The sequence below is a fragment of the Boleophthalmus pectinirostris genome, unplaced genomic scaffold (genome assembly GCF_026225935.1).
Source record: "Boleophthalmus pectinirostris isolate CB_2022bp ecotype Guang Dong unplaced genomic scaffold, ASM2622593v1 HiC_scaffold_18, whole genome shotgun sequence".
NCBI lineage: Eukaryota > Metazoa > Chordata > Actinopteri > Gobiiformes > Gobiidae > Boleophthalmus > Boleophthalmus pectinirostris.
This window is the reverse complement of record NW_026571133.1, coordinates 21,628,147-21,640,940: the sequence shown is the minus strand read 5'-3', so window position 1 is coordinate 21,640,940 and position 12,794 is coordinate 21,628,147. Positions and strand designations below refer to the sequence as shown.

Below are 12,794 nucleotides of genomic sequence, written 5' to 3'. Positions count from 1 at the left end.
TTTCAGCATTTATATGTTAAATTTAATATTTTAAATATTTCATATCAAATTAAATAATAATTTTAAGGCTATATTTCTATCAAGCATTTCATAAGTATGAAGAAGTAATGTCCTGCCTTGGAACTGAGTCTCCCTTTTCAGTTGACTGACAGGCAGAAACCAGCTTGTGGTTGTGTCATTTGAAATGGGGAATTGTGTGCACATTTCACTCTTATCTGTCATACTCATGTTTTGTGGACGATGACAGTGTACAATAGTGGTTGTGGATAATAATCAGCTCTGAAAGGCTCTCTACAATTGCTTTGACATTTTTACTGATAATTGTATTTGTAAATATGAGAGTCTGAAGGCCTATAGGTTTTGAGAGCACATGCTGCATACATATACTGTATCTCTTTGGTCACTGTAACTGTCCCTTGTATGAATTTTGTTTACGGTATCTTACATACTGGTGTGGACAAAATTGTTGATACCCCGCCGGCAATGAAAGAAAAATCAACATCGTCACTGAAATAACTTTAAACTGATAAATGCTATAATAAATAAAAAAAAAATACTGAAAATTGTCCAACAAAAATCAAACATTGCTTTTTACCTGTGGTTAAACAGAATCATTAAAAAAACAAAATAATGAAACTGTCCTGGGCAAAAATGATGGTACCCTGAACTTAATATTTTGTTACACAAACTTTAGAGGCAAACACTGCAATCAAACAATTTCTGTAACTGTCAATGAGACTTCTGAACTGGTCAACAGGTATTTTGACCCACTTCTCATGAACAAACTGCCTGAGTTGTCTCAGGTTTGAAGGATGCCTTCTCCAGACAGCATGTTTCAGGTCATTTCACAGATGTTCAATAGAATTTAGATCTGGACTCACAGACCACTGCAGAACAGTCCAATGTTTTGTTCTTAACCATTCTTGGGTGTTTTTAGCTGTATGTTTTATGTATCCTGTTGGAAGCCCCATGTCCTATGTCTGAGACACTGAGAAGCTTTCTGACACTAGGCAACACATTTTGTTCCAAAAAACCTTGTCTTGAGATTTTGTTGTATTTTGTGCAGATTCAAGACACCCTGTGCCAGATGCAGCAAAACAGCCCCAGAACATAACCAAGCCTCTTCCATGCTTCACAGTAGGGACAGTGTTCTTTTCTTGGTGTGCTTCATTTTTGCATCTATGGACATAGAGCTGATGTGTCTTGCCAAAGAGCTCCAGTTTTGTCTCATCTGGCCAAAAGACATTCTCTCAGGAGCTTTGTGACTTGTTAATATGCTTTGTGGCATATTCCAGTCTTACTTTTTTATGATTTACTTTCAACAGTGGTGTCCTCACATGAAGTCCACTTCGGCTCAAACTGTGATGGATGGTGCGATCTGACACTGATGTACCTTGCCCTTCAAGTTCATATTTAATTTCTTTGGAGGTTGTTCTGGGCTCTTTGGTTACCATTTGTATTATCCATCTCTTAAATTTGTCATAAATTTTCCTTTTGCGGCCACGTCCAGGGAGGTTGGCTACAGTCCTGTGGACCTTAAACGTCTGAATAACATGTGCAACTGTAATCACAGGAACATCAAACTGAGAGATGATCTTATTGTCTTTATCTTTAACCTGCTTATCTGTCATTTTCTTTCTAGTCTCCTGACACAGTTCTCTTCTTCTCTTTCTCTGGTCTGTGTTCAGTGTTGTCTTAATCATGTCTCCAAACAGCACAACGACACATGTCACCTTTTAAACAGGCAGATGGACTGAGGACAAGTTTGAAGACACCTGTGATGCCAATTAGAGGACACACCTAAGTTTGAGATGTCCCAATTGTCCAGTTACTTACAATCTTTCCTAGGGGTACCATAATTTTTGTCCAGGCCAGTTTCATTAGTTTGTTAGAAATTATTCTATTGAACAACAATTTTCATTGGTTATTTTTCAGTAAATTTTTATTTATTATTGCTTCAAGTTAGTTCAGTGACCATTGTTGATTTTTCTCTCCTTACCAGAGAGGTACCAACAATTTTGTCCACTTCTGTATGTTGATAGTTTTGTTGCATGTGGTCTGTGCTGTTTAGAACTGCTGCATCATGACGCTGACTCTTCTGGATGAGTTTCAAAAGCCGTTCTGGTGTGTTAGCGCTCCCATTACCATCACCAGGTCCAAAAGACCCCTCTCCTTCGACTACAGCGGGGACCACTTCTTTATGGACTTTCATCATCCAGAAGGCCAAGTTAAGATGAAGCTGGTGTGGCTGCACGAGGAGAAGCAGTTCTTTCTCATCGATTTGATCCTTTTGGTTGCCATTCATAAGGTCAACAAATATTTCTGCACAAATTACTAAGGCAAATGTGCAAATGTGTGAAAGGTTGGGATGGTAGTCATCATTAACACAGTGACTAAAATGACTAATTTGTTTCAATCTAAATATTTTGTGTATTCTAATAATAAGACATGTTTACCTATGATATTTTTGAGTATCAGCATTAATGGAATGAGTGCTATAAGAAAAGAATATGATGTACAATTTTGTTTGACTGTATTTGTTCTACTTAAGTAATTCAACTGTAATTTATGTGTTTCCTTTTTAATGGGCTTTGTTTCCTGCCTTTTCTTGTTTCTTATCTATAATGAATAAATGGTTGTGTTACCTTTTGTTTTAGACTTAAGTAATTGTTTAATATTGTGGGTTGCTGATATATATGACATTGTTTATTGGTCTGAAACACACTAAATCCTCTTAAATTTTATGAATATTTATTTTTTTCTGATTTGGCTTATATTTTTCCAATTTGAACCTCTGTTTACCTGAAATTCTGCATTTATCTGTCACAATAACCAAATGTAAGGTGGATTCAGTAACTAGTTTGCCCATTTTAAAGCCCAGCCCATCAATGGAAAGGTAGTATCCAGGGGCGGACCCAGTGTTAGTAAGTGCTAGAGGGAGGGCCTGGCCGATCTGTGTGTATCATTTCTGCAGTTTTACATGGGAGAGTAGGAAGCAAGTTCCAACAAGAAGGTCCAAAAAGAGTCCTTTGGTAATTACAAGACAATGGCAGTGAACAAATGTTTGAAGTATCTCTTCTTTCTGTTCAACCTTCTTTTCTGGGTGAGTGAATGTTATATTATTTAACATGTTTTGATCATATTTCCTATGACATTCAAGTTATTCTAGCTTCCAGTGACTTATTACATGCTTGAAAATATATTTTTCTCTTAATGCACAAGTATATCCTTTACAGTTTTGCATTTCAGTGTTTTTCTTTTCATTTTAGATTTACAGCCACTGCAATCACTTCCTCTGATAAATATACTTGAATATATATATATATATATATATATATATTTTTTTTTTTTTTTAACTTTACTCTCTAACTTAGAAGGTGTTGTGCCACATTGAGATCAGTTTCTAAACCAACTTTTTGTTGTGTGGATATACTTGCTTTATTGTCCTCCTCTCTTATCATAGACAGAGAACCAGTTCTGGCTCATTCCTCCCTCCCAAAAGCAAACTTAGTTCATAGTTTCAGGGTGTGGATTCTTTGCACCTACATTACAGTAGTCATGTTTGGAGTGGTTATATCTCAATCTCAGTCAGTATTTAAATGTTGAAATATTTGTCCAGTGGAAAATTTGAGTTATGCCATTGCTTGTCTCTCTTCTTTGTTGCTACTGAAATAAAGTCTTCAAAAACATGGCAGTTATTTGTTTTGCCAAAAGTGCAGAAATAAATCAAAACATATGCAATGGCACACAAAATATTTTGCAGATCTTGCAATGTGTATCTTAACGGGTGAGCACAATTAAAAACAAGATTCTACTACTAATTTGTTGCAAACTCATGTATTATTTTTACCAGTCCTAAACATGGATAAATAGCTCAGCTAAAGCCAAATCCATATTGGAAATTGGTTTAGAATGATTGTGCGTGCTGTAATAACCACAATATGTCATGAAACGGAAATGAAAGAAAAAGCTGTCTGTTTTTTTTTTTTTTCAAAATAAAGTTCAGTCAGTGATAACCACATTGTTGGCGCTGTAGGAATGGCCTGCTTGTGTATTTATAGCTAAGCTCCTATTTGTTGTACACACCTGAAAGTTACAAAAATATTCAAAAGACAACAAAATACAACCAGTTGACAAATGCGAGAATGAGCTGTAAAGGTTTTGGTGATAATAATAGGGCATATTTGTTGCGCAAGTGAGTCATGAGGCCTGACCACTAAATTTTCCTGTTTTGTCATTCAGAACAATAGCTGGTCATCATTTCTAGTACTGTGTGTTGTTATCCTATGAGTGGGTGTAAACCATATTTTGAGTCAGAGAGCCATCAAATAATCTTGTCTTTTGCATCAACGTTTTGTTCAAGCATGAGTAGATTGATTTTCTTTACCAGTAAAACTATAATAGCAAAACAGCATCATATCATTGTCTGCTTGTAAGAACACAAGGGAGTTAGACCGTGTGCCGTTTTGCTATGCTGCTCTGCGAGTTTGAGCTTGACTAAACCTAGTACTATGTTGACTATTAACTTAGAAGTATGATAATATTGCAATTGTATTCAAAGGCGTTCACAGTGATTCTTTTGACATTACGTTAACTTTGACTTTGCCTTTGTTTTGGCAACCTTGTCTATGTCCCCAGGCTACGGACTTGTGCAATATATTGGTAAATGCTGCACAGTTCAAAAGAATATACCAGTAAGCAGTATCAAACAATGTTTTAATATAAACAATTAGCAAATGCCATTCAGAAATATTGATAACTCAAGGCTTGCACCTTTTCGAAAATCAACTATTAGCTCTAGCATAGACTTACGTATGTAGCCGTGGCACTTTTTAGGGAATGCAATAATAATAATATTAATAAATATATAAATAAATAAATTTTATATATATATATATACATATACATATATAGGCAAGGCAAGGCAAGTTTATTTGTATAGCACAATTCGTACACAAAGTAATTCAAAGTGCTTTACAGAATAAGAAATACATTAAAATCATAATAAAAACAAATCAAAACATAAATAATCATGAAGATTAAAATTAAAAAAGAGAGAAGAGTGCGGAATGAAAACCTTTCAGTTATATGCACAGTTAAACAGAAATGTTTTGAGCCTGGATTTAAACAGCGTCACAGAAGAGTCTGTCTCACATGTTCAGGAAGACTGTTCCAGGTTTTAGCTGCATGAACCTGAAACGCTGACTCCCTTTGTTTAGTTCTGACTCTGGGCACCAGCAGGAGGCCGGTCCCTGAGGTCCTCAGAGTGCGAGATGGTTCATATGACACTAACATGTCACAGATGTACTTTGGTGCTCGGCCATGGAGAGACTTGTACACAAGCAGAGCTGCTTTAAAGTCTATTCTCTGAGGCACAGGAAGCCAGTGCAGAGACCTGAGCACAGGACTTATGTGCTCGTACTTCCTAGTTCGAGTAAGGACCCGAGCTGCAGCATTCTGGATGTTCTGCAGCTGTCTCACAGCTCGTTTGGAGAGACCAGTGAGCAGACCATTACAGTAGTCTAACCTACTGGAGACAAACGCATGGATAAGTTTCTCCAAGTCTGATTTAGACAGTAAACCTTTGATTTTTGCTATGTTTTTTAGATGGTAAAAGGCTGCAGATGTTATTGATTTTATGTGACTGTTAAAGTTCAAGTCTGAGTCCATTATTACCCCTAGATTTCTTGCCTGATTTGAAGGTTTTAGAGCGAGAGACTGGAGGTGACTGCTGACACTGTCCCTTTGTTTCTGTGGACCAAACACTATGACTTCAGTCTTGTCAGAGTTTAGCTGGAGAAAGTTGTTTTGCATCCACACACTGATCTGTTGGATGCAGTGACAAAGTGAGTCCACTGGTCCATAGTCTCCTGCTGCCAGAGAGACGTAGATCTGAGTGTCATCTGCATAATTGTGGTACAACACGTTATTGCTGCTTATTAACTGGCCTAATGGCAGCATGTAGAGATTGAACAACAGGGGGCCCAGGATTGACCCCTGAGGCACCCCACAGGTCAGGGCCATGTCATCTGAGACACACAGTTTCCAATTTCAACAAAATACTTCCTGTCTTCTAGATAGGACTTGAACCAGTTTAGTACAGTACCAGAAATGCCCACCCAGTCCTCTAGTCTCTGTAAGAGGATCCCATGATCGACAGTGTCAAAAGCAGCACTCAGATCTAACAGGATCAAGACTGAGACTTTGCCTGCATCAGTGTTCAGGCGGATGTCATTTGTCACCTTGATAAGAGCAGTCTCAGTGCTGTGGTGGGCTCTAAAACCTGACTGGAAAACATCAAAGGAGTTGTTCATTTGGAGAAAGTTCGTAAGCTGTTGGTAAACAGCTTTTTCAAGGACTTTGCCAAAAAACGGCAGATTTGAGATGGGTCGGAAATTGTTCAGTACTGTGGCATCAAGACTGCTCTTCTTTAGGAGAGGCTTAATGACCGCAGTTTTCAACGCGTTTGGGAATGTTCCAGATTGAAGTGACATGTTAACTATGTGAGTGAGTGGTGAAAGTAAACTGTTGAGGACGGACTTTAGAAATCTAGTGGGTAACATGTCCAGGCAGCAAGTAGATGAACTCAGACTGGTAACGATCTCTAAAACAGTTTTGTCAGTTACAGGTGCAAAGTGATTCAGCTCTAAGTGTCTCTGTGGCTGCATGCTTATTATTTGTGTTGTGGAATTGATGGCATTTTTTGATGCCCTGAACTTTGTCATTAAAGAAAACTGCAAACTCATTACATTTAGATGTGGAAATCAGTTCTAGTGGCAGTGGAGCTGGAGGGTTTGTTAATCTGTTCACTGTTGCAAACAGGACACGAGAGTTGTTACTGCAATTACCAATAATGTCCGAAAAATACTTCTCTCTTGTTTTACTCAAAGTGTAGTTGTACATATGCATTGTTCCTCTGTAAATCTCATAATGAACCTGGAGGTTTGACTTGCGCCATTTCCGCTAAGCCTTCCGACACTCCCTTTTCTGTGCTCTGACTGAGTCATCATTCCTCCACGGAGCTTTTTGCCTATCGTTAACCACTTTAACCTTTATCAGAGCAATGGCATCCAGAACATTCAAAACACTCAAAGTCACAGAGTTCAACACATCATCAACATTAGAACATGAGGCAATTTCAAAATGTATCATTTCCATGAACAGTGCACCTGTGTTATCATTTATGTGTCTTCTTCGAACAACTGTAGGAGCAGCCAGTGGTTTGGGAATAACAGACAGGTCAAAGAAGACACAGAAATGATCAGACAGAGCAACATCAACCACATTGACATTTGAAATATTTACACCCTTTGTAATGAGCAGGTCCAGAGTGTGCCCTCTGTTGTGAGTGGGCTCACTGACATGCTGAGTCAGACCAAAAGTTTCAAGGACAACACTAAGCTCTTTGGCATTTTTGTCACACACATTATCCACATGTACATTAAAATCACCTGTAATGACTAAACCATCAAAGTCTGTGCAAACAACTGAAAGCATCTCAGTAAAATCATCAATAAAACTTTGACAGTGCTGAGGAGGTTTGTATATGACTATGTAGAGTATGGACGGTGATTGTTTTAGCTCCATTTTGAAGGAAACATACTCAAATGATGAAAAACACCCCAAATGACAACCTGTGTGTAACCAAATGATCTCTAAAAAATGCACACACTCCTCCACCCTTTTTATTTGCTCGTGTTTCAGATTCAAATTTGAAGTTGGGAGGGGTTGATTCCACTAGCACTGCATGACCTGTGTTTTTGTCAAGCCATGTTTCAGTTAAAAACATAAAGTCAAGATTAAAAGAAGAAATAAAATCATGAATTAGAAATGATTTGTTACATAAAGATCTGACATTGAGCACAGCAAGTTTCTGATTAGTTTCAGTAGGACTGGATGTTATCTTCTTACAGGGAACGTGAACTAAATTTCTCTGATTAGACAGTCTAACTGTCCTTCTTTTAATCTGTCTGGGTGTTGTAACTGGAGATATAGCTCCATCGCAGGGCCCCAGCCTGATATTACCTTTATCATGACTGTATGTCCTGGGACAGCAGAGGCCCTATGTGTCCTAGCTCTTATGTGTATTCATGCGCTCCTATACACATATATATATATCTATATACACATATATATACATACATAATATATATATACACACACACACACATATATATAACACACACACACACATATATATATATATATCATATATATATATATATATATATATATATATATATATATATATATATATATATATATATATATATAAAAACACCCAAAGCGCTTTGCAGAGCATTATTCATTCACTCATTCACCACTTTAATACATACATTTAAGGTTAAGGTAGATTAAGGTAGTCTTTATTGTTCCCATAGGGAAATTAAATAATGTTTTGTATATGATAGGCTCTACAGTTTTTCCAGGTAGGGAAGCATGTGATGGGTCTATAAATTCCCTTTAGTCTTTCATATTTCTATGCATGGGAGAAATCCAAATCCTAATAATACCACCTAAGAGTGTAGTGTCAGACTTATTTAGAATAACTGAATGAATCAATAACAATGGATAAAAAGCCAAAAAAATAATTTCTAAAGAAAATTTTCTAATTTTATAGCTTCATATTTGGTTGTAATTTTTTTTGTTCAGCCTGAAGATGGTGCCAATTTCCTATTATTAAAAGTTTGTGAATCTCTCTCCAGATCTGTGGCTGCATCATCTTAGGTATTTCCATCTACCTAAAGGTCACTAAGGAAAAAAACGAGGTGAGAATTTTTTTTTTTTTTTTTAAAGTAATCATTGAATACTCTGCCATTGTCATAGTCACTCATGTTTCTACACAGCTTTCAGATGAATCGGTTCCTGGTGTGGACCTCCTCATTGCTGTGGGGGTCATCATCATGGTACTGGGGTTCCTGGGCTGCTGTGGTGCCATCAAAGAGAACCGCTGCATGCTTCTCCTGGTTTGTGCCTGCCTCGTTAATTTGAATAACATTTGTTTATGTCAAATACAAGACAATGCAAGTTTTAGAAAACTGAATGAGTAAAATATATAGTGCAAGGAAAACGATTTTTGATTTTTAGCTTTTTGCAACTGCAGCAAAACTATTACTAGCTCTTATTCATTTTGATTTACTATATATACTATTTATATTACAAATGTATTCAATACATTCTTCAAACAATGTTCATATCTCAAATTTATCCTATAAACACAGTGCATTATGTATACTATTCTACTTTTGCAATCAAAAGAAAATAGTGTTTTTATTTGTCAGTTTATTTTTCACACCAGATCTTGTAAGATTTTATATTTAAAAATCTTCCTGATACATTTATTTAATATTACTAGTATTTAAATATTAGTTATGTAGGTGATACAATGATATAGTAATTTTACCTTCCTTTGAGAGATACTTACTCTCCGTGTTCTTCTTCAGTTCTTCATTTTCCTCCTCCTGATTTTCCTGCTTTTGGTGGCAGCAGGCATTCTGGGAGCTATCGGAGAAAACAAGGTAAAGTGTGACATGGTATTATAGATTTATTATTATTTATAAAATCTGTGTGAGTTGTATTCTAATTTGTAATTGTTATTTCTTTAGGTCAAGGATTGGATTAAGGAGCGCATGAATAAGTACCTTCCTCTGTCTAGCCAACCACAAAATGTTGTTGACGACCTCTATAAGATGCAGGAAAAGGTAATGTTTGCCCTTAACTTTTAAAACAATTCAGTTAAATGCTATATCAACTTGGTTCAATATATGAAAACTGGAACAATATATTCTGGCAGTTCATATATATATATATATATATATATATATATATATATATATATATATATATATATATATATCAAGCTTTATTTTAATTGTTGATTGATTGAGAGATAGCATTTATATGGCACCTTTCAAGATACCCAAAGCACTTTACAGTTCATTATTCAATCACTCCACACTCAGTGGTGGTAAGCTACTACTGTAGCCACAGCTGCCCTGGGGCAGACTGACAGAAGCGAGGCTGCCAATCTGCACCATCAGCCCCTCCAACTACCACCATCACTCACACTCACACCACCTTCATACTAGGCAATGTGGGTGAAGTGTCTTGCCTAAGGACACAATGACAGTTTTTTGCCACTAGCGCCCCACTGTGGCACCTGGAATTCCTAGCGGTCTCCCATCCAAGTACTACCCAGGCCCAGCCTGCTTAGCTTCTGAGATCTGACGGGATCAGGCTTTTACAAGCCGGCATGGCCACATGTGTTGCATAAAAATAACATTGTTTCAATATTTATTGCAATGTATCACACATCAATTTTTTTTTATCATGACAGACTGACAGACAGATTGCACAAAAACTCCATGAATGCCTGGGTGAGTTCTAACTCCCACTGTCTGTTTTCTCAGCTCAAATGCTGCGGTTTGGTCAAAGGACCTGGTGACTGGACCAACATTCCCCCATCATGCAAATGCTCCTCAACTGACACTACGGCCGACCCCTCCTGTGGTTCTGGCGGTGTCTACCAGACGGTAACAGAGTGGAATTAATGAGATAAATTTAGATATTTTTTTTTGAAAATTCAAGAGAAAAAAAGACACACAAATCTCAAAGGTCTAACTGAATTGTTCTGTTTAGACATGCACTGACCGACTGATTGAGCAGATGGAGAAAAGCATGACAGTCGTGTTGGGAGTCGCATTTGCCATTGCCATTATCCTGGTCAGTAAACATTATAATTCATGAGTTTTGGACGGATATATGTTTAAATGTTCATATCAAATGTTTATATATCAAATTTTATGTATATTGATGTTTTTGTGCCTTCAGATCTTTGGTATGGTCATATCCATGATCCTCTATTGCCAGATTGGAAGGAAAGACAGCGCCACCACCACTGCATAAACATTCTCCAAAGTTTCCATCTTACTCAGAGTGTTATTTTTCAGAATGACAACATTGAATCAAATGCTATAGTAATAATACTAAAATCTATTGAAGAAAAAGAGGGGCATTGTGATAAATGCATTAAAATTGTTATATTTGTAATCTATCTAATTTTATCTTGTGGCAGTGACTACTGTATATTTTTATTTGCTGAAAACGTGTATCTCAAATCTTTAAGTATGATAGTATGATGACTTTGAGTATGATATGTGTAAAATGAGTTGACATTTACTTGTGTTACTGAACAGTGGTTTGAGTCTTTTCCAGCTGTCCAAATACAATAAAAGATGAAGGGGAAGTTGGCTTTTGCTGCCACCGCTATCTATTCTACATGTAAAAACATCATTAAAGACTTCCTTGTCACCACTGGAAACATAAACTTAGATTTTTCAACGGAAGTGGAGGTGTGTTGTTAACTGACATTATTAGCCCATTATAATTGTTCAGTGTTTTTTTTTTTTTTTCAATTATTGGAGCTAAAGTTTGTAACATTTAAAAGTGGAGTTTTGTCAGCATGGTCCTTTCTGTGAAGTTTACATGTTTCTCCCCATATCTGGGTACTCTGCTTTCCCCCATTAACCCTAAACATGTAAAATAAGAAAATAATAATAGTAAATCTTTCATTATAAAGCACTTTTAAAAACAAGGTTTACAAAGTGATGTACAAGCAGCAATGAACAGTACAAAAAGCATAAAAATGGCATACAGAAAGCATACAAAAACAGATGATACAAACAATCCAATTAATTATAATAAATAAAAAGAAATAGAAAATAGAACCCTGTGGCACACCACAGGTAAAGGGGGCAGAGGAGGAGGTAAAATTGCATATAGTGACCACAAAGGTTCTGTCTAAAAGATAGGAATAAAACCATTCAAAGGCAGTGTCTGGTTCATTAAAATCACATGGTCAGCAGTGTCAAAAGCTGCACTTAAATCTAAAAGAATTAAAATTGAGCACTCTCCTCTGTCTGCGGCTACAAGAAGATCATTTGAGACTTTGAGGAGGGCTGTTTCAGTGCTCTGTGATGCTTTAAAACCTGATTGAAATTTCTCAAAGATGTGATTTCTATTCATAAAATCTAAAAGCTGGTTAAAAATGACTTTTTGTAAGACTTTGGAATAAAAATGGAAGCTCTGAAATTAGTCTGAAATTGTTAAAATCAGAGGTGCTCAAATTAGGTTTCTTAAAACTCTTGGATTTGACTTGGTTTTTACTAATGGTGTTGAAATAAAATATGGTCCTTCTTTGACTGCTTGTTGATAGTTTTTTAAACTCTCTTTCTATGAGAGTTAGAGCACATTCAGATTGGTCTTTTTTGTCTGCAAATTGTTTTTAGATTATGTGTGTTTTCATTGAGCCATGGTTGGGCCGGTCCATTTGGATTTCATTATTTAAAAGGTGCAATAGAATCTAAGATCGAATTAGTGGTTTGATAAAAGTAGTCCTCCAGGGTAACATTTGGGTTTAAAGTCAAAAAAGCTGAGGTAAAAAACTGAGAAAAATTTAGAGCAGTTAAAAATAAGTGAATAAAAAGATGGGCCATGATTAAGAGACCGGGGAGCTAAAACAACATCAAATAAAAGTGGTTTGTGAAAAGTCCTCAAGATAAGGTCCTGACCAAGTCCTAACTAAGCTCAAGATCTAAAGATGAGTCAGTGGGCGCTGCAGTTTGCCCCAGCAGCATTGATGGATGGGTCAAATTCACACATTATCCAGAGGGCCAATAATCTGAACCTTTAAGATCCTATCTATGTTATGCATAATTCACTCTTATGAGGGTTTAAGCCTCGCAACCTCCTTCAAAAACATACCTGGAGTTGTGTTTTGTTTCATTCATATTTAT

The 12,794-nt window shown here is 36.5% G+C and overlaps 1 protein-coding gene and 1 pseudogene across 1 annotated transcript; one reads left to right on the top strand and one right to left on the bottom strand.

The window, feature by feature from the left end:
* The first annotated feature begins 2,944 nt into the window (after positions 1 to 2,944).
* Positions 2,945 to 12,200, top strand: tspan9b (tetraspanin 9b). The gene is made up of 8 exons (XM_020926560.2): positions 2,945 to 3,103; positions 8,706 to 8,768; positions 8,847 to 8,966; positions 9,444 to 9,518; positions 9,606 to 9,701; positions 10,410 to 10,532; positions 10,639 to 10,722; positions 10,831 to 12,200. Exons 1-8 carry the CDS (start codon positions 3,047 to 3,049, stop codon positions 10,903 to 10,905), a joined length of 693 nt encoding a protein of 230 aa, XP_020782219.1. The 5' UTR covers positions 2,945 to 3,046; the 3' UTR covers positions 10,906 to 12,200.
* LOC129409057 (5S ribosomal RNA) lies at positions 10,148 to 10,264 on the bottom strand (annotated as a pseudogene).
* Positions 12,201 to 12,794: the final 594 nt, after the last annotated feature.

Coding starts and splice junctions, on each gene's coding strand:
- tspan9b (XM_020926560.2), top strand. CDS start 3,047: ATGGCAGTGAACAAATGTTTGAAGTATCTCTTCTTTCTGTTCAACCTT. Junction 8,967..9,443: donor ACCGCTGCATGCTTCTCCTG/GTTTGTGCCTGC, acceptor GTTCTTCTTCAG/TTCTTCATTTTCCTCCTCCT. Junction 9,702..10,409: donor TCTATAAGATGCAGGAAAAG/GTAATGTTTGCC, acceptor CTGTTTTCTCAG/CTCAAATGCTGCGGTTTGGT.